Source organism: Aspergillus versicolor (assembly GCF_001890125.1).
Source record: "Aspergillus versicolor CBS 583.65 unplaced genomic scaffold ASPVEscaffold_6, whole genome shotgun sequence".
Classification (NCBI taxonomy): domain Eukaryota; kingdom Fungi; phylum Ascomycota; class Eurotiomycetes; order Eurotiales; family Aspergillaceae; genus Aspergillus; species Aspergillus versicolor.
In genome coordinates, this window is record NW_024467529.1 from 1791034 (window position 1) to 1815238 (window position 24205).

General features: G+C 49.4%; 11 protein-coding genes across 11 annotated transcripts; 4 read left to right on the plus strand and 7 right to left on the minus strand.

Annotated features, from left to right (window-relative positions):
* Positions 1-458: 458 nt before the first annotated feature.
* On the minus strand, positions 459-2188 carry ASPVEDRAFT_54055 (uncharacterized protein; the record flags this gene model as incomplete). The annotated part of the gene is made up of 3 exons (XM_040814877.1): positions 459-1244; positions 1321-1935; positions 1997-2188. 3 exons carry the CDS (start codon positions 2186-2188, stop codon positions 459-461), a joined length of 1593 nt encoding a protein of 530 aa, XP_040669464.1.
* A 636-nt stretch (positions 2189-2824) lies between these two features.
* On the plus strand, positions 2825-4982 carry ASPVEDRAFT_43197 (putative amino acid transporter). Its single transcript, XM_040812763.1, has 6 exons — positions 2825-3752; positions 3800-3959; positions 4011-4022; positions 4069-4273; positions 4333-4691; positions 4756-4982. The coding sequence occupies exons 1-6, from the start codon at positions 2850-2852 to the stop codon at positions 4782-4784; spliced, it is 1668 nt and encodes a 555-aa protein (XP_040669465.1). The 5' UTR covers positions 2825-2849; the 3' UTR covers positions 4785-4982.
* A 341-nt stretch (positions 4983-5323) lies between these two features.
* ASPVEDRAFT_73345 (uncharacterized protein) lies at positions 5324-8299 on the plus strand (the record flags this gene model as incomplete). Its single annotated transcript, XM_040816206.1, has 8 exons — positions 5324-5584; positions 5659-5821; positions 5879-6083; positions 6137-6325; positions 6351-6365; positions 6390-6488; positions 6542-7869; positions 7935-8299. Exons 1-8 carry the CDS (start codon positions 5540-5542, stop codon positions 8297-8299), a joined length of 2409 nt encoding a protein of 802 aa, XP_040669466.1. The 5' UTR covers positions 5324-5539.
* Positions 8300-8775: 476 nt separating this feature from the next.
* Positions 8776-9155, minus strand: ASPVEDRAFT_749020 (uncharacterized protein). Its single transcript, XM_040816276.1, has one exon. The coding sequence runs from the start codon at positions 9069-9071 to the stop codon at positions 8877-8879; it is 195 nt and encodes a 64-aa protein (XP_040669467.1). The 5' UTR covers positions 9072-9155; the 3' UTR covers positions 8776-8876.
* An 84-nt stretch (positions 9156-9239) lies between these two features.
* Positions 9240-11262, minus strand: ASPVEDRAFT_30205 (RAD52 DNA repair protein RADC; the record flags this gene model as incomplete). Its single annotated transcript, XM_040810332.1, has 5 exons — positions 9240-10321; positions 10347-10524; positions 10581-10760; positions 10830-10916; positions 11002-11262. The coding sequence occupies 5 exons, from the start codon at positions 11260-11262 to the stop codon at positions 9240-9242; spliced, it is 1788 nt and encodes a 595-aa protein (XP_040669468.1).
* A 482-nt stretch (positions 11263-11744) lies between these two features.
* On the minus strand, positions 11745-12811 carry ASPVEDRAFT_54058 (uncharacterized protein; the record flags this gene model as incomplete). The annotated part of the gene is made up of 3 exons (XM_040814878.1): positions 11745-12251; positions 12307-12656; positions 12727-12811. The coding sequence occupies 3 exons, from the start codon at positions 12809-12811 to the stop codon at positions 11745-11747; spliced, it is 942 nt and encodes a 313-aa protein (XP_040669469.1).
* Positions 12812-14262: 1451 nt separating this feature from the next.
* ASPVEDRAFT_134203 (putative integral ER membrane protein Scs2) lies at positions 14263-15463 on the plus strand (the record flags this gene model as incomplete). The annotated part of the gene is made up of 7 exons (XM_040807101.1): positions 14263-14302; positions 14366-14436; positions 14502-14524; positions 14580-14638; positions 14697-14812; positions 14864-14968; positions 15029-15463. 7 exons carry the CDS (start codon positions 14263-14265, stop codon positions 15461-15463), a joined length of 849 nt encoding a protein of 282 aa, XP_040669470.1.
* A 762-nt stretch (positions 15464-16225) lies between these two features.
* On the minus strand, positions 16226-17622 carry ASPVEDRAFT_30208 (sphingolipid delta(4)-desaturase family protein; the record flags this gene model as incomplete). The annotated part of the gene is made up of 3 exons (XM_040810333.1): positions 16226-17011; positions 17070-17348; positions 17413-17622. The coding sequence occupies 3 exons, from the start codon at positions 17620-17622 to the stop codon at positions 16226-16228; spliced, it is 1275 nt and encodes a 424-aa protein (XP_040669471.1).
* Positions 17623-18416: 794 nt separating this feature from the next.
* Positions 18417-20129, minus strand: ASPVEDRAFT_85146 (methionine aminopeptidase 2; the record flags this gene model as incomplete). Its single annotated transcript, XM_040817653.1, has 7 exons — positions 18417-18473; positions 18532-18618; positions 18678-18839; positions 18895-19158; positions 19215-19810; positions 19887-20021; positions 20090-20129. The coding sequence occupies 7 exons, from the start codon at positions 20127-20129 to the stop codon at positions 18417-18419; spliced, it is 1341 nt and encodes a 446-aa protein (XP_040669472.1).
* A 694-nt stretch (positions 20130-20823) lies between these two features.
* ASPVEDRAFT_43202 (DnaJ domain protein) lies at positions 20824-22228 on the plus strand. Its single transcript, XM_040812764.1, has 2 exons — positions 20824-21158; positions 21304-22228. Exons 1-2 carry the CDS (start codon positions 20914-20916, stop codon positions 22016-22018), a joined length of 960 nt encoding a protein of 319 aa, XP_040669473.1. The 5' UTR covers positions 20824-20913; the 3' UTR covers positions 22019-22228.
* A 12-nt stretch (positions 22229-22240) lies between these two features.
* On the minus strand, positions 22241-24091 carry ASPVEDRAFT_43203 (porin). The gene is made up of 6 exons (XM_040812765.1): positions 23819-24091; positions 23683-23716; positions 23535-23623; positions 23433-23463; positions 22753-23255; positions 22241-22663 (listed from the first exon to the last, which is right to left on the minus strand). Exons 1-6 carry the CDS (start codon positions 23864-23866, stop codon positions 22514-22516), a joined length of 855 nt encoding a protein of 284 aa, XP_040669474.1. The 5' UTR covers positions 23867-24091; the 3' UTR covers positions 22241-22513.
* Between the last annotated feature and the right edge of the window lie 114 nt (positions 24092-24205).

Consider the following 24205-nt stretch of genomic DNA (forward strand, 5'->3'; position numbering starts at 1 on the left):
GGTTTAAAGCATTCAAGCGAGTATATTTCAATCATAGAGGATTGAGATTGAAACTATATGGGCTTCACCACGTTTGCTATCGCTATTTGTGCCTGAACTCACGCTTAGGGATTCAGAAATCAAAGAAGTCCCCTCCGCCACAAACTGTGGTATCTTAAGCAGGTAAGGATTACTTTCGAACTTAAATATATACTATTCTCTGCCATAATCTGGCTAGCCATATTTCTGGTTCTACCGGGGATATACCTAGAGAAGGTTGCTAGCATATATATATTATTTCTTTACAATCCACCGTTATGTCCTATTTTTCCTACAGGCTTCTGTTTTCAGTTAAAGGTTTCCATGATGCTCTTCATATCTATTCAACATGGTTGTTAGCACATTAATACGCTCAATTTATTCCGCAATCTAAAAGAAATATATAGCCCAGCCGAGGCTGCTGCTCTATGGCCATGAGCTTATGATGATAAATTATCACAGAGCATCTCGTCTTCATCATAATCGTCACATAAATCCATCAAAGGCCCTGCATACGAATGCAGACTGTGGGAAAAGGAAGTTTGGCTTGAAAGTGCCGGAACGTCTTCGGCGAAATTAGTATCAAAGTCAAGCATTCCCTCATGGTCTGTCTGGGTGTCTTCAGAGTTTGGTAATGATAAGGTGCGTGTATAGGGCGACGTTGGTTGGAAGTCTGCTTCCATAGGCGCAGTATTAGGTTCAGTGTCCTGGCTAACAAAAGGATTCTTTTCCAGGATCTCCGCTGGGTGCCCGATATCGTTGTCACTGAATATCATGCTCGAACAGTGTTCTGGCTCGTCGAAGTTAAAATCAAGGTCAAGCTCAGGTTCTGGTCCGTTGCTTTCTGAATAAAATTCGAGTTCGGATTCAGTAGTATTGTAATGATCATCAAAATACTCTGTTTCTCCTGATAACCCTTCTGAGAGAAGCGTTTCATCTTGCGTTTGCTCGTCTTGGTTAGGAATGGAGAATGAGTTTGAAGTCCTCAAGCTTTTCGGCGTGGGTGTGCGATAAAGTCGCTTCTGAGCAATGGTCCATAATCGCATTTTCAATACGGTCTTTGTGTCATTTCCTCTGGTGGTAGAGCTCGAAAGGCGCAAATATGGTTGGCATACTGCTGTGACGGAGACCATCTTCTCCTTTAAAGCTAGGTTGTCACTAAGATTCAACATCGAGGTTAAGGATTTCGCGATTGAGGGCATTAAGCGGGATCGTTGGTTCATGGCCTGGTTCCAAAAAAGATGGTATTAATTCATGCCTGATGCGCCCACCTCTCCACGTAGCAATGAGTCGAAAGCTCACCTCACGATACCCGGGTTTGAATACACCGGGGGCTATCTTGGATAGGCTCTGGAAGCCACTTGACCCTGCTTCGGTGTTATTGCGTCTCTGCGCCACATTTCCAAGCACCAGCGCCATAATTGCTTCTTGAAATAATTCACCAAACCCTAAAGAGTTAGAAGATATGAGTGTTGAATGGTTGAATTGTTCTGATTCTTCATTACTCCTTCTGAAGCCGTGTTCAAATATTGGGCCAAGTGTTTCTGTAATTATTGCGATGTTTTCTTGTGAGTATTGTGCTCCATCCCAATCCCAATCGCCAAATTCAGCCGACTGTATTATATCGCCGTTCTTATCGTGCGGGTGCAACTGCTGAGACCGGTTGATACATTGTTTGTAAATGTGGGTATATTCCAGGAGGACGTCAATGGACGTCAATTGGGCAGTGGGTATATTGGTCGGAGGAATTGGATCGGAGTGATCCCTCAATATTTTGGGCAGTTTCCGGGCCTTTATCTTTTCTGCAGACCCAAGCCGTGTTTGTATGCCGAAAGAGAGAACATAGGTGGAGCAACCCTGGCCGGGTTCAAAAATACAACTTTTGTAGAGAACAACGAGATCTAGATCTGCCCAAATCTGGGTTTGCAAGATTTATTAAAGAAAGGTCGGTGTGAGGATTGCTCTCGTCTAGACATACCTTCGCTCTGCAGGTGGAGTCGCCGAGCTGGGATACGAACTGGCTGAATGATGGATGCAAATCAGCCAAGGAGGCAATACGTATATTGAATTTGAGTTCAGGTGATTGAGACACCCAAATTTCGCCACAGCACAGGAGCTGTTTCAGGTGCTCTGGGTCACGTAAAACTAGGCTCCCTGGGGGTAGCAGCATCGACACAGAGGCCTGCAAAGATAATGTTAAGTCTGAGGCTGAGGTGGAAAAGACTCTTTGTCCAAGATTAACAGGATAGTTCATGATATGCACTCTTTCTAGTGGATAAAAGAGCGCATGTGTGGATGGTCATTTTTCGTTGGAAGATGGGGGAACGAAGGCAAAAGAGAGACGAAGACCTAAAGTTACAAAATATATTTCGGTTTCCACTCCATGGGTTCATATCTAACCTCTATCCACCCCCCAGCATAACAGACGACATAACCGGAAGTACTGATAAAAAGAAATAAATACACAGTCACGAAGATCCTGACTCGCCAGACTTCATTCACACTCCTATAGCTTCTGAATCATCGAGCGTTGTTGGATCTTATGCAGGGAGAACGGGTCTGGGTGCTAAAATATCCAAAAAGAAAGAAAAAAAACAGTAGAAAAATGTGAGAACTGAGACACTAGGAAGATAAACACATTAAGCCGGTTTAAATTAGTCAAAATAGCACTATCTCGAATTCCCATGCACGTTGGATTTGTAGTTGGAGTAAACACTGTACTATACTTGGAGGCTTATCGATAAGCCCGTCACGTGCATCATATGTAGCTTGACGTCTTTCAGCCAGCTCAATCAGTTTCATGATCGCCGTCAAGACTCTCAAGATCAGCAATGCCTGGTGATGAGAGACAACAATCTTCTTCGGCCGAAGCTAATGGTCCTGCCGATCTAGAATCGCAGCAGCTGCTCCCGGATTTGTCAAATGGGGAACAAAACAATGCTAGTCACTCTGACATAGGCGCTTCAACCCCCGATGAGCCGCCCTCTCGATCCACCTCATCACCGCATCCAGACGGCCAGCGCCGCACTCCCCGCACTCAGAATCGCGTGAGATTTGATATAGAGGATGATACCGAAGATGAGAGCCATACGAATGGAGAAATTCGTGACTCCGAAGAACTTTGGCTGGACGAGGAGGACTATGCTGGGACTGACAGGGGCCGCTCGGGGCAACGTCATTCTGGACAAAGAATTCCCCTCCTAACGAACATTGAGGCCCCCAGCATAACGCTTGCTACGTCTGATGAATTCTTTCCCGAAGAGCATTTGGAGAGCGCGAGGCCTCGAAGCGGAATGAAGATGGCGTTCATGAACATGGCAAACAGCATTATTGGGGCGGGAATTATAGGCCAACCATATGCCTTGAAACAATCAGGAATGGTAATGGGAATAATTCTTTTGGCCGGCCTCACGGTAACCGTGGACTGGACTATCCACTTGATAGTTGTCAACTCGAAACTGAGCGGCGCAGATTCCTTCCAAGCAACGATGCAGCATTGTTTCGGAAAGTCTGGTCTAATCGCCATTTCTGTTGCTCAGTGGGCGTTCGCGTTTGGTGGTATGATTGCATTTTGTATTATTGTCGGGGATACCATACCGCATGTTTTGAGTTCACTATTTCCCTCTCTTCGGGACATGTCATTTCTTTGGCTTCTCACCGATAGACGAGCCGTCATTGTCCTCCTTGTCCTGGGGATCTCGTATCCACTATCACTATATCGGGATATTGCCAAGGTTTGACCCCACTCGTGGTTATGTTTCTATTACTGACTATTGAACAGTTGGCGAAAGCATCGACTCTGGCCCTGTTAAGTATGGCAGTTATCGTTATTGCTGTGCTTACCCAGGGCTTTCGCGTATCGCCCGAGTCGCGCGGCGATGTGAAGAGCCTATTTTTTGTGAACTCTGGGTTCTTCCAGGCTGTTGGAGTGATCTCATTTGGTATGAATCTGTTGCTATTGGGCTTGAATATTAAATACTAACTATGTATAGCATTCGTCTGCCGTATGTAGCACATTCTGATAGGTCGTCCAAAACTGACAGTATCAAGACCACAACAGCCTTTTGATCTATGGTTCACTGAAGAAACCGACCTTGGATCGATTTGCGACGGTTACCCATTACTCGACCGGCGTTTCCCTTTTGATGTGCCTACTCATGGGTGTGTCCGGCTTTCTTTTCTTTGGTTCAAAGACTCAAGGCAATGTACTCAATAACTTTCCGTCCGATAATATCCTGATTAACATAGCGCGGCTGTGAGAGACATAACCTACCTGAGCAACACCGTCTAGTTTTGGCTAATACTTCTATCTAGCTGCTTTGGCCTGAACATGCTTACTACGTTGCCGTTAGAAGCATTTGTATGTAGGGAAGTCATGACGACCTACTACTTTCCTGACGAGCCTTTCAACATGAATCGACACTTGATATTCACATCTGCCTTGGTGGTAACGTCTGTAGCTATGGCACTGCTAACCTGCGACCTGGGTGCCGTTTTTGAATTGATCGGTGCGACAAGTGCAGCCACACTGGCGTACATTTTCCCTCCACTATGCTATATTAAGCTGAGCAATGCGTCTCGAAAGGAGAAGATTCCGGCGTATGCGTGCATTGCCTTTGGAATTACCGTCATGGGCGTTAGCCTCATACAAGCAGTTGGGAAGATGATCAAGAGTATGTGTTCTTCATCGCCCTCTCATACCACGGCAGGCAGCAGCTAATGCAGGATCTCCTATAGATGAAGGTGGCACAGCAACCTGCAGCTAAACCTTGAAGTTTTTATGCAAATCGACATTGAGCGGCAATTTCCTGTAAACGTACCTGCAATAGACTGAGACTAACTTTGTATCATTCAATGTACATATAGACATTGTTAAGTTCAAGCTAATGTGCAAACCCAAATACACTTCATCCAGTGCGCTGACTATCTATGACCAAAACAAATCAAACAGTTTTAAATGTGGGAAAAAATCAAGGTTTTTTTAAGATATGATGTGTGCCTTCATGGATCAGGCAAACAGAAACTTTAGGATTGTGCTCTTCTGCAGTGTCGCGTTTGCACCTCAATCAACAACGCCCCAATGGAATCCTCCCTCCCTCCAGCTCTCCTTCTTTTCACACTCCACCTCCGACCTCAATTCCCCCACTTATTTTCTTTAACTTGCTACACACCAGTGCTCTCCTGCTTGGTTTTGGTCTCAAGCCGTCTCTCATGGAAACTTTGATCTATTGGCCTGCATTCACTACAGCGCGAGATATGGTCTAACACATATCCTATGCGAGAGGGGTGAAATTCAATTGACCTCCTTTTGACTTGCAAGCCCTGTCCCAAGTAGCTTTCCTGTTTATTCCACATGCTTGGGCGGAGACTCAGGCTTGAAAACCCCCTTTTCCCATAGTCATCTCAAGTTTTAGCCAACCTGCCCTACCCTGTCACACCCTGAAGGCATCATTAGCCATATCGTGTTAATTACCCGCCCCATTCTCTTATTCCTCACTCTCTGGTGTTCTTGGCGTACGATATGACGACCGAAACATCAAATGAACGCCTCAACAGGCTGCAAGAGGTATGTCGGATCTTGTCCTCTATTAAATAAGACGACGGGGTCTCCTGGACTAATGATATTTCTAAACATAATAGGCAGACCTAGGGACGGCTCGAAGAGAATACATTTCCACCGTCGATCGTGGGTTCAATAACATGCGAGTGCAGGCCATTGAGGCCTCTCGGAGGTCCAACGTACGGGGATCAAAAGAACAACGAGTTGCCGAAGCCAACAAAACTCGGCTAGAGGGCTGGGCCAGTAAGATGATAATCAACCTTCTTTGCGGCGATTGAAAATACTGATTATTGTCTTAAGATGTACACAAGGAAATCGGCGACACGGCGGATCTAGAGGAACTTGATCACCTTTTGAATGGCCAAAGCCACCGTTTACGGCTCGACAGCATGTTGCGTGGGGGCAGCGTACAGCAAATAAAACATCCCTCTCAGGTTAATTCGTTTAGGTCGGTATCAGCAGCAGCTGGACCGCGTGCTGCTCCGTTGAACGAACGTTCTAACAGGTTTGTGTTTAAACTGAGCAATACTCCAAAAGATCATCTGACCACAATGGTAGGGCCTCTTCAATGGCTATGAAAACCCCTAACCCACCTGGAAACCACAGTGGGCTAGATCCGGCACTTAATAAAAACAACCCTCCCAGTAACACCGCCGTACGGAAGAAATCAGCAGGCAGATCCGCGAGCAGTAAGGGATTGACACCTGAGACTCTTACTGTGAGGAAACTAACGGCAACATTGCTAAGGTGCGCAAAATGCTCCACTCGTTAGAATTAGGCGACCTCTGTAAGTTGCATTTTATTCGTTCAGGCCCAACCATTCTGACGCGTTAAGCATCAGTAGCAACTTCCCCCCACGAGCTATCTCCAGCCCTGAAGACTTCCTCGCCGTCGCTCGCATGGTCACCGCGTGGGTCCATGCCATCACTGTGCTTTTCCACAACATTTGCTAATGATAACAAGAAATAAAACAGCAGGTAAACCACCGACTGAAAGACCGAAAGATCAGAGCCACGCAGATGTGGAAGGTCGTCGTGAGGGCTATTTGTCTCCCACCCCAGAAACGGCGTCTAAGCCTAATCATCAAAAGTCGCCAAACGGCGGAGTGCCATTAAGCCAAAAATTCACACCTCGACGTGCAGTTTCTCCCATACCAGTGAACGAGGTCGAATCGTCTGATAATAGCCTGAGTTCGGGCTCGACGAACCTAGAATCCCCTGAAGAAAAGTCTCGGGTGCCATCTGTTAGTACAACTGACCAAGCAGAAAAGAAGGGAAGGCTGGATACAAAACCACAAGACGCAAGCGCCAACCAGACCCCTATCCAAAAAGAGCGCCCTCAGAAGGCTGTCGGGATGCTCCTGGATTTGAGCTTTGCAAACTCAATAGAATCTGGACCGGGGCCTGGAATGAGCCCAGCTCTGGAAGAATTGAAAGGCTTGGAGTTCACGAAATCTCTCGAGTCAAAGGAGCCCCCTTCTCTTGCAGGCGTCAACAGGAAGCTTGACTTTGGCGGAGTTTTACCCAAAGAGCAGGAGTCAAATGAGCTGAGTGATATAGAAGCTACCACTGACCTCGAAGATGATGAGGAAACAGCTGCAGAGTACCAACGCGAAATCGATATAATTTGCGAGCTCTTAGAACGCACCTCTTTGTCCGATACATTTCTGTCTAAACTGACGGAATGTAAAAAAGAATTGGAGTCCAGGATCCAACTAAGTCGAACGCCGAAGTTAAAGACGACAGCACGAAGCGAAAAATTCTTTACTCCCCCAACCATTCCTGAGTCCAAGGAACTCGGAGCATCTGTTTCGGTAGTTGCTGAAGTTACACGGACGCATAGTCGCAACACATCAGAGGCTCAGATCACAACACCTCCCTCCCAATCTCGCTTGAACGCGGCAGCACCACAATTTATGCCAAAGGCATTCACAGAGTACCGGTCATCGTCCAATGCTACCACTGATTCATCTACGAGTTTCCAGCCCACGCCCACGAAGGTTATCACCGAGCCCGAATCGGAATGTGCATCGAGCGATTTAACAATAGTTCCGGCGAAGGTAGATAAACCGCTGGTAGAGGCTCGTGCTGAGTCCATTTCGCCTGAATTCCCAACAATCATTCGAGTTTCTAGTGGTACCCTACTTGGAGACCATCTACTACCTGGGGCCAGTACTAGGAAGGCAGAGCACTCTCACCTTTTCGGTGACCACCTACTTCCTGGACGTCGTGTATTTTCCCCTCTGTTTGTGCCATCGTTAACCATTCCAGTATCTGGATCCGTCCTGGCTCGTAAGTGTCCATAATCTGTGCTATTCAGCTTAGGTGATACTAACCCCATTTCTTTTCCTTTTTAGAAGCAGCTGCCCCTAATTTCGGCCCCATTACATTTTCACCTGCTTCCGCCCCCCGGCCACTGAAGATTGTTGATCCAAACGCCCAAGTAACTAGCAGGTCAACGCATACAAACAGTTCTGCTCTCACACCGGACGCACCACACTTTGAGCCGGCGAAAAAGGCTGTCAGTACCACAACCCCGAATCTGCCGACTCCCACTACTGCAACCAAAGTCACAGTTAAGACTGCTAAAAAAACAACCTCGATGATGGAGTCCATCTACGCACCGAAGTCGGAAGTAGACTCAAGCTCCACGGGTCCAAAGAAACCCGCAGTTGGCCAAGGGCTTTCAGCCTCACGGTATTCAGATCCCAAATGGATTTAGATAATTACCTCAACTTGATGGGCCCCCATTTCCAACCTCGTTAGTCAACGAGAACCCAGAGACAGCTGTGGTATGCACGAACCTGACTGATGCTTCCCTTATTCGATAGCCGTCCTCATTACATCTTGTCAAGATTCTTTTTTAACCTTCTCTTTTATTGTGTTATTTCTTTTGTTGTCCCTAGTAAGTGTAATACCCCGCGCCTGCTCTTAACATTTTCTTTCGTCATAATCGTACAATAACCCTTTCTATCAAAATACACTGCACTCCCACATTCTGTAACTCATAGTATCGCCTTTCTTCACAAAGCTTTTCTCATATTAATCTCAAAATTTTGTTCACTGGCGTTTGGAAAACCCACTTCCACTGCCACTCTGATGTAAAACAATCCAAACATCTCAGTCTGGAGGCAGCGTTCTGTGCCTAGATGGGGTGCCAAGTACATTATGTAGCACGCCCTGGAAATGGTACAAATGGCAGTTGCATGCTAAGTGGATATTCGATCTTTTCATTGTTAATTCAACCACCGAGGTAGCCTAGCGCCACGGGTTGTGAGTTCCAATATAGGTCTAATTCTCTAAACTATATTCACCGGCATGAATAATAGGACGCTGACAGGCTGGATATAAACGGTAAGAACACAAGCAAATTGCATAATAGCAAACGTGAAACAGCAAAAGAGGGAATCAAAGTAGATCCGGTTCAATGCCACGGATATCTGTAAACACAACAAAACCATGCGAATGAATTGAGTCCAGCTAGTCCATTCCATTTATTTGCCCAGTTCTCCTTGACGCCAGTTCCGGTCCGTACTCCCAAATACTCCTGAATATGAAAGGCATAGGTATTCTTTGCAGACAGAGTGCTAATGATAATGCAAGATAGGTATAGGCTTGGCTAGTGTTTGCAAGCGCGAAAGGGGTATAAGCGTTGATCGAAGTTATTGGTGTTGTTGTTGATTGCGTGGTTGCTGTTGCGGAGGCAGCGACCCGTCGAATCTCACTCTCTTCGGATCATTTGGATTAGGTATAGGGGTGGGCCCGTTACCGCCAGGTATGGATGCGTTAGTCACATCATTTAGAGGTGGCCGCTTTCCGTTAATATTCGGCGGCCCAAACCCACCACGGCTGGCCGCGGGGCTATTCGCCGTCGCCTTTGCATCGACATTTGGTCGTGTTAGAGGCCGATAAGAGGACGTTGATGGGCCCCTATTCATGGGGCTACCCGCTCCGCCGGGAACACCGATTTTCCTATGCATGTCTGCGGAGGGATTAATGAAGTCTCGGCTTTGGTTTGGGGCTGGTGATGCGCCGCCTGCTAGCATTGGCCTTGATACCGGCAAGGTCTTGGTATGGTCGACGCCTGCGGTTTTGCGGATTGAAGGGCTTTCGGCGTGAGGATCAAAGACTGGAGCGTTGGCCGCTGCACTATGGGGGTTTTCTCGCAGCATAGCAACTCCACGAGCTGAGAAAAACCCTACAACGGGAGGCGCTTGACCTTCCATTCCAGGTGTACCTGGAGGAGCCATGTCTTGCGCTTGTGGATTTTGGACACCCGAGGCATACTCCTGTTTAATAGGGACTTGTGCGCTGGCGGCTGACGCGGCAGTGCCATGGCTAGCCCGTGGTTGCCCCGGTGGTATTGACCGTCCGTTTTGATATACCGCTGTTTGTGTTTCTGGGGGTGGTACGGACCGTCTTTGGCTTGGATATTGATCATGGGCTGCCGCAGAGTACGGCTGGTTGTTTGCGGCCTGATTAGGGATTTGCCTGCCGGGAGGAGGGTGGCTCATCGGCCGTTCCGGTTTCGACGGTGTTACGGTACTAGGATTAGCGTTCGTTGGCGCACCAGATGCATAGCTCGGGGGCTTTGGCGCCATCTTTGGCCTCCCGATTGGGGTCGGGGGCTGGCGTATTTTTTGAGTGTCTGTATCTACCGCTATTTCATCTGGATTTTCGCCTTCGCCAACATTGAAGTCGGCCTCATCGAACACATCACCTGGCGTAGTTAGCAAAATGAGAACTAGTTACGGATTAAGTAAACATACTTCCAAATTCCGCATCATAGTCAGAGACATTGTTTGTTGGTGCTACCGTCTTCCTGGCCGCAATCGATGGGCGAGGAGGCAGATCATCGTCCTCTGGCAGCGGTTTTGGCTGTACTGGCTCCTTTTTTATAGGAGCAAAGTCGGGGTGGCGGTGCAGGTCATCGACGTCTAACCTCGACTGCAAAGTATGTTAATATCATGAGGAATATCAAACAGAGGATGGAAAACTAATACCGGTGCTGCCTTCACTTTTGTGACCTTGGAAATGTAATCCTTGTCGTATATACAGTTACCCAGGACATTGCCGAAATTTCGCAGAGCTCGCTTGAGGGCATCGGTTGTTGCTTCTTTTTTCGCCTTCTCAAAAGCGGCAGCTTTCCCTTTGCAGTTTTCAATGTGCCCGTATCCAACATCCTGATATTGGTTTGACCGTCAACCTTGTGTCCACAAAGAGGTGGTTTGGGTAGGGGTACTTGTACATACTTCGTGGTAGGCTCCGTCTTTCAGAGTAACCCTCACTATCACGGATAATCCCAAACTGACTTTTCCAGTATTTGGGGACTCGTCAACCTGTAAGACCATGTATCTCATCAGCAACGCGTTCCTAATAGCGGGGGAGCATTATAACATGATGGAGATCATGGAGCACTCGTACAAAATCAATTTGAATATTCTGGATCGAGCTCGACCATCCATTGAATCCAAATACTTCATTCGCGAGGTTGATACATTTATCCGCAGAGAGGTAATGTACTTTTTGGCCCGCCGCTCCAGGCCGAGCGGAGATGTACTCGGGTCCTAGCTTCTTATCGAGACGTGCCTGAAGTGCAGCGACCTCATCGGGAGTATATTGGTTCAGACGTGACGGACTCTCCTCGAATGGGTTTTTGGCGATAACTCCTGTTGCATCTGGCATTGTGATGCTCGCCGGGCCACCTCGATGCTGGTCGCCGACGCTGAGCACGCGGTACGCGTTAGCTTACCCAGAACTCATCGAGTGCTTGGGCTGGACAGATTTGGTAGAACTCACGCTGGCATGGTTATGATATGGATAGGCTACTATAAGGGAATATCATGGGCTCCTGAGACGCTGAGCTGCATTGAGTGGAAGGTAGCCCAGACACGGATGGGAGCCGCTCTGCAGTGGAGACGCGTCGGGTTACACTGTGATGCCGCGAGTTCACGTGACACGCTTCACGTATAGACGAGCGATACAGTAGCTACTTTCAAGCATAAATTGTCCAAATTTCATGGTAGATAACATTATGAGCCTTATTTGTCGACTGAAATTTCTTCATAAACCATGCTTGGACATGCGTTCTTCGTGATATTGTTCTATCCTCTCATAATAGTAGGTTTTAGTAGCGACCTCAAGTCTCATCCAAGGCAAACCTAGAATCACTCGACGACAAGGCTGGCACTAGGTACAAGTCCGAGGTCCTTTAAAGACTCGCCGAAGAATTCAGAATTAAACACCTTTCGAGGAAAGTTCTGTCTGAAACTGGTCACATCAATACCGTCCTCGGACTTCAAAGCCGCGGCCACCTCGAATAGCGTAGTTTCGACTGGTAATGTCTTCATGACATTTCCCTTCGGCGTCTGGAATCGGAGACGGGCTTCTGTGTAAGCGGATGCCGGTTTAGAGGCGACCGGACCGGAGGTTGTTGGTGCTGGTGCCTCGGCTGGTTGACTAGGAGGTGCAACACCAGCACGCTCAGCCTTCTCACGCTCGGCCTTTAGTCGGCGCGCCTCCTTATCCGCTTCGATCTTGGCCTTGACACGACGCTTAGCTTCGATGTCATCCTGTTTCTCCTGCTTCTTTTTGGCCGCCTCTTTCATTCTCTGCTTTTTCTCGAGCTCCTCCTTGGCGTCCTGAGACTCCTTGGTGGCCTTTCTTCGAATTTCCTAAGCAAAGGCCATATTAGCAACCTTGAATGACACAGTTCTCAGGCCTGCATACCTCATTCCGCTTCTTGTCAATCTTGTCCTGCTCTGACTGGCCCGCGCGTTTCGCTGCCAGCTTCTCCCTGAGTTCTTGAAGTCTGGCCTTCTTTTCCTCCTCAGTCAGTGGCGCAATCTCTTCCGTCGACTCGGCAAAATCAACATGTTCAGTTTTTGAAGCATGAAATTCGGCTTGTGCCTGGCTTCGGAATTTCTTCCCACATTCATTGCAGACCAAGCTGCGGGCTTCCTCGCCAGGTTGGAGCGCGGGCCCCTCTTCTCCGTCGTCACCAGCTCCTGCACTTGCCGCCTTTATCTCTTCGAGCGATTTATCCTGATTTTGCTCCAGCCATTCGAGGGCTCCTTGGACTGTGCGTTGATAGCAACTGATGTTAGCATGATCTGTCGGAATGGAAAAGACAAGAAAGAGAACACTCACGTCCACCACTCTTCTTCACCGCCAACTCGGCGCGCTCCTTATCGAAGCCCATCTCGATGAGCTGATCTAAATCCGAGGTAGCCATTTTGGATCGATCGATGGGTTGATGAGATCAAAACGGATGTGCAGCTGCGGAGAGTGGGGTACTAGGTAGTTCGAGGTTGAGGAAGCTTTTAAAGCCAAGTGAACTGACCGGGGAGTGGCCAAGGGGATTTGAGAAGCGTTAAAGAGTACTTTATGAGCTTATATGATTGGGCGCCGAGAATGTAGGCTTAGTGAACAGAGCGGCGGTAGGTGTGAGGTGTGAAAGTTGTTGGGTGACGTATCGGGCGAAGCTATCGGCGGAGGACCGAATGCGGGATGACCCGCTCGATCGATGCCTCGCCCTCGTCAAGTGTAACAGGCGTCGCACATCAAACGGGCAATATTCTGGAAGTTTCTTTCAGAATTGAAGTTACCTAAATTAAGACGACGATGCGATTATGATTTGTCGGTTGAGGTTACGCCCCCGCAAGAGAGAAAGTCATGTCTACGAGTGTGGTGCCATAAGAGCCTTTATAGGGCCAGTGTATACAATGGCCCTAGGCCAGCATGCCAGCATCTAGACCACGCCTGAATTATTCATGGCAGGGCTCAGGGTTTGTTACACAAGCCAGGCTCGAATCCAGCGCAAGCCCGCAATCCACTCATGCTTCCGTAGATGAAGGACCGGGCCTTTGCTGTTACATCTTCGCTAACAATCAACCGGACTCGAATCTTCGCGTCTGCCAGGTGTGAGTGCCAACAATGAATGGGCATAGTTTGGGAGTTTGATAAGGCGGTACGGAGTACAGAATACGATTATTGAATGGCCCCACTCAGAATAACAATCGATAAGCAGAACAAGGCAGTCACACAGCAAAGGGTTCAGGAATTTGAGGCCACCGAAATTCCGTATCACATGTTCAGGGACCAAAGAATGGTCGACGAGGAACCGATTGTGCTCAAGCGGTCCCGAGGATGTCGACAGGTGGCTCCGAGAACATGGTAGACTGACATGGCTGCAGCCATGGCAGTGAAAGGTAGGAGTATCATAGTCAATAGAGTGGTAGATATTAAGGGCTTCAAGAGATACAAAGCACTTACTCTGTACAGAGTAAGTGCCTGTTGTTTAACAAACAACAGATCGCGAGCTTGTTGGCACTGATGATGACTTCACCCGACAGAATCGGCTGAGTCAGCGCCCCGGCCCAACCAGCGGCCGCGACGCTCCTCCCCCAGCAATTAATTTGGTTGCGCCTGAACTCTGGCGTTTGGCCTCAAACAATAACTGCCAACGCTGCTGGTCTCCAACTCCCTGTCCCCGTTATCGCTATCTCCGCTACCTCAACTCCGTCGTCTGGCTGTTAAGATACCAGCGTCCCCCCGGGCCTTGCTGCTGGGTTCTCCTTGTTCCAAACAATCCGTTACTTTTGGGCTGATTTGGCCTGTGAAACGACCCCCCAACCTCTGTGCCCTCTTCCCACTTAGCGAATACCTCCATACCCTAGACTCACGATGTCTATCCTTCTCGACCCTCCGGAGCTTGGGTTCAAACGTACGTCTAGGATATCAACATTAGTGTGAATTTCCGTCCGAACTAACCCCTCCCCCGATCCAGGCCCCTTCAACCGTGAAATATGCCAGGTTTTACACCTCACGAACAACAACCCCGATGCTGTTGTCTTTAAGGTATGGGATCTTGTTGTACCCCCGAAGTCATCCGTTACGCTCTAACACTTCATCGCATATAACAGGTCAAAACCACCGCCCCTAAACAGTACGTGACCGTTCCTACCTGCCGCACAATTGAATACATACTAAACTGCGCTTAGCTACTGCGTTCGACCAAACTCAGGGCGGATAGAGCCGGGAAAGCATGTGGAAGTCCAGGGTATGTCAACCTAATTCAAACGTCGTTATTGAGCGTATTTGCTGATAGTGTGGGATAGTGCTATTGCAGGCTATGAAGGACGAACCAGCCCCTGATGCCAAGTGCAAGGACAAGTTCCTTGTCCAAACCGTCTCAGTCACAAAAGATATGGAATTCGCCAATGTCAGCTCTATTGTACGTTCCTTTGGTGTCCGTTCCCCGGGATCCTGTCTAACCGACATGTAGTTCGAGAAAGCCACCAAATCAGCTGTCCAGGAGCGCAAGATACGAGTAACTTGGCTCGCTCCGGAAGAACTATCAACTGAAGATCAAGCGGATACCAATGGCACGGTGAGTACCCGCTTAAAGGGATCTTTGAGTTTACCTCATACTTATGCCTGTCGCACATAGAACGCCCAAGACGATGACCTCCCCGCCTACTCTTCCCCGAAAGGAGATTTTGAGACACCCGCCGCTGGACTTGCCAAAAGCCCCAACGCCTCGTCCCCCATTCCCGCTCCAGATTTCAACGAGGGTGCCAAACGTGAATATTCAACTCCACAAGTCAACGACAACAAAGCGGCGTTCGCGACATCCCCCACGGCGAGCGGGGGAAAACTGAATTCCGAGTATGAGGCTCGACTGTCGGATGCCAACGCTCAAATTCAACGCTTGAAAGATAAGCTCGCAGACCAAGGCCTGAGACAACGGAAGATTGGCGGCGAGACCGAGAAGTCGCCCATCGCCCTTGCGCAGCAGACCCAGTCCGTTGAGGCAGGAGTGCCGGTTAAGATAGTGGCAGGTCTATGCCTGCTAAGCTTCTTGATCGCCTATTTCTTCTTCTAGCCGTTTGTTGTCTTTTCATCGTTGTCCAATACCTATTTCCCACGTCTACAAACCCCTTGTGTTCATTCTGAGCTGCCTGTCTTTCAATTTCCTTGTTTGTCACCAACTTCCGTCCAAGCTTCGTTTCCTTTTGTTATGCTGCGCAGCTGTTTGTTTCGAACACCGTGGCCTCGCGTCGTTATTACGATGACCCTCGACCTCATGACACCATAAAAACAGCAACGGTAGGGGTACGAGAACGAAAATAAGCTCAACACGCTCAGCGAAAGCGGGGGGTTTATGTGGCGGAAATCCCAAGCAACCCTCCGTCTTGAGAACCTCGCTCGTCAATATTAATGGCGCATATGGCTAATCCGTCGCCTTTTCCGCTTTCTTCTCTGTCTGATTGTTGAAACCTGATGTGAATATCATTTTACAAGCGAGTATCGGTTTTAGACGAAACGTACGCGTTGATAGCCTGGCAGTTTAAGTAATAACGATAATGTTACTGAATGTTTATATCTCCTAAAACATGTTTCTTTTGTAACAACTAGGTTGCAGATCAAACATTATCTCATTTCGTATTGGTATATACACCTAAGAAAAATCACATCTAGACGACAAGGATATCATCTCGTCTATAATATATGAAGACATTCATCAGATAGGGTACATAGTAGAGAGCGCGCAGAGGACCCCAATTAATCCCAAATTAGCTCAGCGCGAAGAGAGAAGGTTAAAACAACAGACATATTAGAGAGCGAATAAGACGGAAGGCTAACTTCAACTTTGAATCTCGCTTTCCTTCCACCCATCGCCGGCCTCGTCAGGTCCAGCGTAGGCACTCTCGCCCGCTCGGCCGTTGGATCCGCCGCCGCCGCCTACGATACGGCCGCCTTGCGCTCGCTTAACACGGCACCAGGGGCCGACATTCTTGTCCAGGATGAAGGTCCAGATGACCCAGACCCAGCTTCGGTGGCAGGGTAAAGGCTCATAGAACTCGCTGGCAATACGGTGGAGGGCGTGGAGTTTTGTCCAGGGGATAGCGGGGAAGTCGTGGTGTTCGTTGTGGAGGCCGACATTGTAGGTAAGAATGTTGAGGGGCCCGTAGTAGGAGTATGTCTCTGGTGGAGGGAGAGATTCTAGGGGGTGTTCCTTTTGCTGTCCTTCGTCTGCTGTGGCTTGTTTGTTTAGTTCCTGAAGCGACTCTGTGCCGTGGTCCAGCTTTGAGAAGAAGTAGTGTTCTGCGATGAAGTGGCCGGCGCAGGGGTGGAGGGAGCCGGCGAGGAAGGAGCTGAGAAGGAGGTAGAGGACAGGTAGGAGGGAGCCGTTGCAGAACTTCGTTAGGGCAAAGTCAAAGGAGAGTTGGATGACTAGGTTTATGCTGTGGATCATGGTGAAGGGCGGGCTGTAGATGAACATGGGACGGACGGCGTAGAAGAAGATCTGGAAGGTACAAAAGAAGGCCTTCCCGAGGAGAGAGTCGAGAACAAAGGCCTCGAAGGCTGTGGGAAGATCGGTGTCTAGGCCGGCAACGCCTAGTGATTTGTGGTGGGTAAGATGATAGGGCTATAACAATTTGGTCAGCTTTTTTTTCGTCTTGACACAAGCTGGTGTATGGACGTACCCTGAAAGCGGCACTATAGGGCACTCCGATTGGGAGATTGGCAACTATAGCCAGGAATCGGTTGGCCATGGGCGACCGGAAAGCCAGATTATGGGATATTTCATGGATGGCGAGGAAGAGGTTCTGGTTCGAGGTTGCACCGATCACATATGCGGTTAACCAGAACCGCCAGGAAAAGAAAGAAGTTTCGCGGAGAAGATATGCGCAGCAGATCTGGAGGGAAACAACACCGAGAACCACATATTTGGTCAATGGTTCTGGTCCGCAGAGCTTGGTCACCTAGACGAAGATAAAAGCGTAAGTTGTTTGAAGGGTGAGCACTCGGGGAGAAAGGCGGAGGTACCTCTGGATGTGCTTTGATGATTGCTTGCCGTCTTGAGCGGTGCGGCTCCTCTGTGTAGGCCCAGAAGAAGTGGTCCTCAACTGAAGACGTCTTCGGGGGCGGGGCTTGCATCGAAGGCTCCTCATCATGTGGTTTTGAAGCTTTGCGCGGGTTCTTGGAGGCTGACACGCGGAGCTGCGGTGTAGCGGAGGTTGCGACTGTTGAGGTCATGGTGGGAGGAGGGAGGGAAATTTGCGGAAAGGGAGAAGTTGAGGGCGAGTTTTAGGCCATGGAACGAGCTCAGGAACGGGAGGATGGTCTATGGCTATAAAACAGCGAGGGAGAAGAGGTGGTTCGATTGAAACATGGGAGTCGCTCAGTCGAGTCTCGGAACGTTCGCCTTCCACGTGGGGCGCTCATCCACTGCCACTCAACGGCCTCTCTTCGACTCTCAGTAGTCCACACCGTACTCACACCTCTTGATCGTCCTCTCATTACAAATCCTGGCTCTGAGAGGGACTGGAACCGTGCGAGTTGGCTTTATACCCAGCTGTTATGCACTTCGAATCCCAACACGATGCTTATTGTTACCGAGATGATATACAAGAGGAAGTGTCACAAAACGTGTTAAAATGGATGGTCATACAACATTAATACCCTGAACCCGGAAATGCCAATCCCTTTCCTGATGGTGCCTTGACCGGTCTGTTGGAAAGCGCCACAAAAACTACTGAAGCTGGGCAGGAATGTACGATGCAGCTCCAATTGTTTCTCTAGTATTTTCTCACGGCCACGGGGATGGCAATTATGGGTATTCGGCATCTTAAAGTCATATCTATCGGTCTCTTCCTGGCTGAACCCTTTGGATTCAATCATGAGCTTCACGATATCGATATTCCATCGAGACGAGCGCCCCTACAGGAGCAATATGCAGTTCTAGCATGTAAAAATTCGTTTATTTGTTTGTCTTCACTTCGTATTCGGCCATTCAAAGCCTTGTATCACTCGATGCATCCAAATTGTTTTTAGTAGTCCTCTCCACGGCTGATGACCTCCTTTACGTTAGGCCGAAGCACGATGGTCTGCAAGTATAGTTAGCTTAGCTTCCAAACCTACGGTTGAACTGAATATAGGACTTACATGTTCGTACTGGGCTGTGTAGGAGCCCTTGACATCACAAAGAGGCGGGTAATCTTGGACAATTCCAGACGAAACCAGGTTGTTCAGCTAGAAAACGCGACACGATTAGCAAATATTTCAAACATTGGATATAACAAAATACTTACACCAAGAAGATACTTCTCCTGACCCAGTCTATCGAGATAACGACGGCACCAGGGCAAAGTGCCGAAGTTCTTGTTGATGACGTTCAGCAAGTTCTTAGCAGATGATAACCGTAGAGGAACCTGAGGTGCGTTCGGGACCAGCGCATAGTGAGAGGTTTCCATCTAAAACATTGTAAGTCCCTGAGTATGCGGCTGCGCTACAGAAAATTTAACTTACGTCTTCTCTCACGTAGCCCTTTCCGGTACTACCGAAGGTTTCAATAGCGAAAACTTCACCTTCTTCCATCTTGGTTTGGTCTGCACCTTTCACAATGGGGACGCTCTTGCCGCCATGGATAACGTGCTGGTCGATGTTATGGCCGTTAAGGTTACGGATAGGTTTTATAGGGTACGTGGTCCCGTTTAGTTCGACTTCGTAACTCTCCATAGTCTCCTGGATAGCAGCACCGATGTCGCTCATGCGGACATCAATTCCAGCCTCCTGCAATGGACCGTCAGTAGATCGTACCTAAAGGTTCGAGAGTGAAAACCACATACGCGAATACCAGTGTTGGTAGCATCCTTGACAGCCTCAAGCAGAGGATCATACACAGGGTCAAAGGACATGGTAAACGCACTGTCAACAATACGTCCGTTGAGTTGCGCTCCGAAATCGACCTTCATCACATCACCCTGCTGCAAGACCATCTTGTTGCCCGCATTCGGGGTGTAGTGAGCGGCACAGTGGTTGATGCTCAAACCACAGGGGAACCCCATGCCACCTTTGAGGTTGTCTCCCTCCTCAAGACCCTGGTGACCGGTCAAAGCGCGGACGGAGTCCTCAATACCCTCCGCGATCTCTGTCAAGGTCTGGCCGGGCTTGATGTTCTTCTGCGCATACTGGCGGACCTGGCGGTGAACCTCGGCACCCTGGCGATACTCCTGTAGGAAGTCATTGTTCATGCGGTCGAGGTAGCGCTTTTCCTCGTTGGTCGTACGATACGAGTTCTCGTTCTTGTATTCGACGATCTCGCCTTCGGGGTACTGGCCGTTCGGGAATAGATTCGACACCGGGACCCGGGGGGGAGAGCTCTGCACCTTGGCACCGCCCTTCTTCTTCTTCTTTGGCTTGCGCTTCTTCTTCTTCTTGGCTGCTACAATCCGATGTCTCCGGTCAGCGGGGTTGCGCCGAGGCAGACTAGGAAATGCGGGAGCCGGGTTAATGCATACCTCCGTCGGTCGCACCAGTAGCAGCAGCATTAGCATCGTCTGCATCATCATCATCCGAATCGTCCTCCGCCTCGCCGGCTTCCGTTTGGCCCGCTTTCGCTGGGGCCGCGGCGGAGTCGCCGTTCTGACCGTTCACTGCAGAAGAGGGTATATTTTAGCCTGATGCAGATCGATAAGAAAAGGTGGGACAGGAGGGGACCTACGGTCAAGCTTCTCTAGCTTCTCACTTGTCTGTGCGGCCATGGTGAGAAGATAAAGCTCGTTGCTGAAAAGGCAAAATCTAGACGGATAGCGGTCTGAACAAGAGAAAAAACAGAGCGGGGAATTTCATCGGATGAGATAATGAAGCGCCAAGCCTGAGGCCCCGATAGTCAACGACCGTGGGGTAGTTTTGGATGATCTAGGAATGGCTTCAGAGATATAATACAAGAAATTATAACTGAACACTTTCAGTAGTAAATATAGGCCTTTAACTGATAGTTATTGCTTTTATGTTGTCCTAGTAAAGCGGACGGAATAGCAACAGGGCCTCTCTGGCCTTTTCTACAACAATATCCGATACTCCGTAGAAGGCGCGGAGTATCAGTGTTTAAAACTAACATTGAATATCTGAAGACTAAACTTAGTTATTTACTAGCATGGTTGTAGGTAGACTGAGTAAACCGCACTTTGCGTGGCCAGAGCGTCGTGGACTCCAGTCTCGTGCACTACAACCCCGTTTAAGCTATAGTATAGTTAGAGTCCGATGCACGGATATGGTATCTAACATTAACAGGATGACACTTGAACTATAGTCAGAGATACCGCTGGGTGCTTTCTTTGGGCATTCTCATAGAGATAATTCCAATGTAGGGCAGAGCTAACGCGGACCGTATTCCACCATAAAACTCCAGCTCGCGCAGCGATGACGCACTGCGCCTCCGAAAAGCGGCCGACGCCATCACTCACGAAATGGACTTCCACTTGATCTTCCACTCGCTATCTCTCACCACCGAATACCCCCTTTCCAACACATACAAATGAAGGCATGCCTTTCCCCCGCCATTTGAGGACGCCAATTTCTCAGTTTCTCCTCGACAATTCTCACGGGCCGCAAGGCTTCGTGCAGCACGACCACATCTCTCCTACTTCCAACGCCCGCAACCATGGACGCGGCCGCACACGCAAAGCCCCCTTCTCAACGAGCTCCCGGTCTCTCGCCTCATCGCACGAACCAAATCACTACGAGATTCTCGATGTTCCGGTAACCGCCACACCCGCCGAAATCAAGAAGTGCGTCTCCAACCCATCGCATCAAACCTCCCTACCTCGCACCCAAGCTACAGCTACAGCTACAGCTACATAGCTCCCCATATCTGTCTACCTCTACCTGCAACCATAATCAAGCTCCAGCTAACCCCCAAACCCCCTCCAACAGGAAATTCTACTCTCTCTCCCTCCGCCACCACCCAGACCGCAACCCCGATGACCCTGCGGCTTCCTCCCGCTTCGCCAAAATCAATTCCGCCTACCAAGTCCTCAGCAACAACACAAAGCGCTCAACCTACGACCGCGACCATGGAATCCACGCCCACGCCTCCCAATCAACCCACTCCACCGCAACGCCCGGCCAACACCCCATGGGCAGCCACAGCAGCCACAGTAGCCACGCCTCGTATTTCGGCTCGCGACCTGCAAGTGGCCTAAGCAAACGTCGGGGTGTATTCCGGGGTCCGCCGCCGAGTTTCTACGCGCACGGCGGATACGGAAATAGAAGAGCACCTCCTGGGGCCGCGGGCGCTGCGGGCGGGGGTTCATATTCAGGTTCTGCGGCCGGTGCTGCGGGCAGCGCCGGGAAAGAAGACGACCCGACATCATTTATAGATCGGAATCGGGTTTCGCACTTTAATGCGCGGGGCCATTACCGGACGCAGACGGCCGAGGATGCGCGACGGCAGCAGCGGCGATCTAGGACGGAGGCCGATATCAATGAGCAGTATATAGGCAGTCAGGGGGATTTTGTAGTGCGGTTCATTGCAGTCTCGAGCATTCTTGTGGGTGCGGGTGCGTTATCGGGGTTCATCCGATGGCCGAGTAGTTCTGGGGTCGAGAAGTCGGAAAAGACGAAATCTGCAAAAGTGAAGACTGGCTGAGACGTGCTTCCGTGTTTTTGGAATGTCTTGTTTTCGCGCTGCATTTGCCGGGGTTGCATTGTACATATTTACGCTATTCTACTGGGATTGGCGCTGGCTGGATACATTGTTTTAGATGAATGTGCTTAGCAAAGCGATATAGAATTTTGTTTACAAGCAGCTCATCAAAATACACGGCGTATGCGCTGTAAATAGGTCTCAAACAAAAGAAATTTAAATCTTATTGATATACAGATTTCGCCAATAATGACTACGGTACATGATTATTACCCTGATATCTAGATATCAAAGTCCACCTAATCCTATCTTCCTGCTCCGTATATACAAAATCTCGCCCTATCTATGCGCCACCAAAAGGATGGAACAGACAGTTGACCAATTAGAAAGCAATGAAGGAGACCCCAATTGCTTTGAAATTGCCGGGCTTACGCATATTGGAACAAGGTAAAAAGGCTTAGGCGAGCCCCAATAGCGTAAGTATGGGAATTAGGTCGCTTAAGCCTCGAAAGTGAAGCTGGCGCCGACCTTGTGAGCAGCCTGGTTAAGGTTCTGGGTATCGAAGGAAGCACCAAGGCCGAGGGTGACACCAGGGCGGAGGAGAACGTTGTAGGCCAGAGCGGCAATACCACGGTCGTTGATCTTGACCTAAATTGAGAGAAATCGCATATTAGTTCTGAATCAAGCCTGGGCTTTTTTTTTTTTTTTCTTTTCTTTTTTTGCTTCTGAATACTCACCTTGGCGAAGGAAGAGGGGTCAAGGCGGTACTTGCTGGCAACCTCGAGGCCGACGGAGTTGCCGGTCTTGGAGTCCCAGGTGGCCTTGGCACCAGCCTCAACCTGAGCGTTGACGCGGTGGTAGTAGCTGGCGGAGAAGACAGTCAGGTTGTTGGCAGCGGTGATGGCAGCAGAGTACTGGGAAACGCTGTAGCCGACGGCAGCGGAGTACTTGGTGATGGCGGCCTTCTGGACATCGTAGCCACCCTCAGCACCGACAAGGAAACCCTCGTGGCCGAGAACAGCATCGAAGTTGGCGGAGGGGCCGTTAAGGAGATCGAAGAAAGCACGGGTGTGCACGTTGGGCTGCTTGAAGTGGAGGTTGAGCTTAGCACCCTTGGACTGCTTAGCAGGGAGATATTGGGTGAGGATCTCAGCCTTGAGACCCTTGGTGATGTTGTTGTCAAGCTCGAGCTTGGTGTCGAGGGCGTTGGCGGTAGTCCAGGCCTGGGTGAGGGTAAGGCCTGAGCAAGGAGAGACAATTAGCATCAATCTATGTTCGGCAACCCTTGACCCCAGAATGATTTTGGTGGATCGTGACAAGCGATGAGAGCGTGCGATATTAATCACAAGCGCTTTGTCAGGCTTTCTAGGAGACTTGGGGTCGGGTGGTTTTTGTTTGCGATGATGGGGGCCTTTACCAGTAGGAGCATCGACATATTTGGCCTCGAGCTATCTCAGCAAGAACTGTTAGTACTTGTTCTAGCCCAAGAATCTTATAGAAGACAATGATTGGAACTTACGTTACCAGCGATGGGACCCTCGTGGGCAGACTTGCCCTTCACGTTGAAGGTGACGCCATTGGGAGCCTTGGACTTGACCTCAAGGCTGGCTGAAAGTCGGGGAGTCAGCTAACGAGCGAGGTGATGCAACAGCATTGAAATTACATACCAGCAGAGCCGTGGTAAAAGTCCTTGTTGAGGAGCTATCGGACATTGAGTTAGCATTGGAAATGCGCAAGTCTCTTGTCCATCCTCCTGACCCCCCTTGCGAAAAGAGGTGAGAGGATGAACAGAACGACACGTACATCGTTGGCCGCCTTGGCGATATCGGAGAAAGCAGCAGGAGCAGCCATTGTGTAAAGTGTTAGGATTGATTAGACGTTAACGTCAAGTGTATTGGAGTAGAGAGGTGGTGGGAAAGGTGCGATGGAATGACGACGAGGGGAGGAAGAGAAGAATCGGATGGGGAGGTTGAGTTCCCAGTTAGCAACCCAAACAAATGATGGGGGAGCCACGGGAAACATCCGGCGTTGTGATTGGCTGCCGTTCGGTTCCCGGTAAAAGCCGCTACGAAATCCCGTGACGATGCCGATCGGTGCCTGAGTCGCCTGAACCGCCTGGGGCATCCGCTTTTCCTGACCGAGATCTACTCCCCAGCCTGGAGGCTGGGGACTGTCGGTAAACTACGTACT

Coding starts and splice junctions, on each gene's coding strand:
- ASPVEDRAFT_43197 (XM_040812763.1), top strand. CDS start 2,850: ATGCCTGGTGATGAGAGACAACAATCTTCTTCGGCCGAAGCTAATGGT. Junction 4,274..4,332: donor CTGATTAACATAGCGCGGCT/GTGAGAGACATA, acceptor ACTTCTATCTAG/CTGCTTTGGCCTGAACATGC. Junction 4,692..4,755: donor AGTTGGGAAGATGATCAAGA/GTATGTGTTCTT, acceptor GATCTCCTATAG/ATGAAGGTGGCACAGCAACC.
- ASPVEDRAFT_749020 (XM_040816276.1), bottom strand. CDS start 9,071: ATGGAATGGACTAGCTGGACTCAATTCATTCGCATGGTTTTGTTGTGT.
- ASPVEDRAFT_43202 (XM_040812764.1), top strand. CDS start 20,914: ATGCCTTTCCCCCGCCATTTGAGGACGCCAATTTCTCAGTTTCTCCTC. Junction 21,159..21,303: donor ACACCCGCCGAAATCAAGAA/GTGCGTCTCCAA, acceptor CCCCTCCAACAG/GAAATTCTACTCTCTCTCCC.
- ASPVEDRAFT_43203 (XM_040812765.1), bottom strand. CDS start 23,866: ATGGCTGCTCCTGCTGCTTTCTCCGATATCGCCAAGGCGGCCAACGAT. Junction 23,464..23,534: donor AGGGTCCCATCGCTGGTAAC/GTAAGTTCCAAT, acceptor TTGCTGAGATAG/CTCGAGGCCAAATATGTCGA. Junction 22,664..22,752: donor ACCCCTCTTCCTTCGCCAAG/GTGAGTATTCAG, acceptor CTCTCAATTTAG/GTCAAGATCAACGACCGTGG.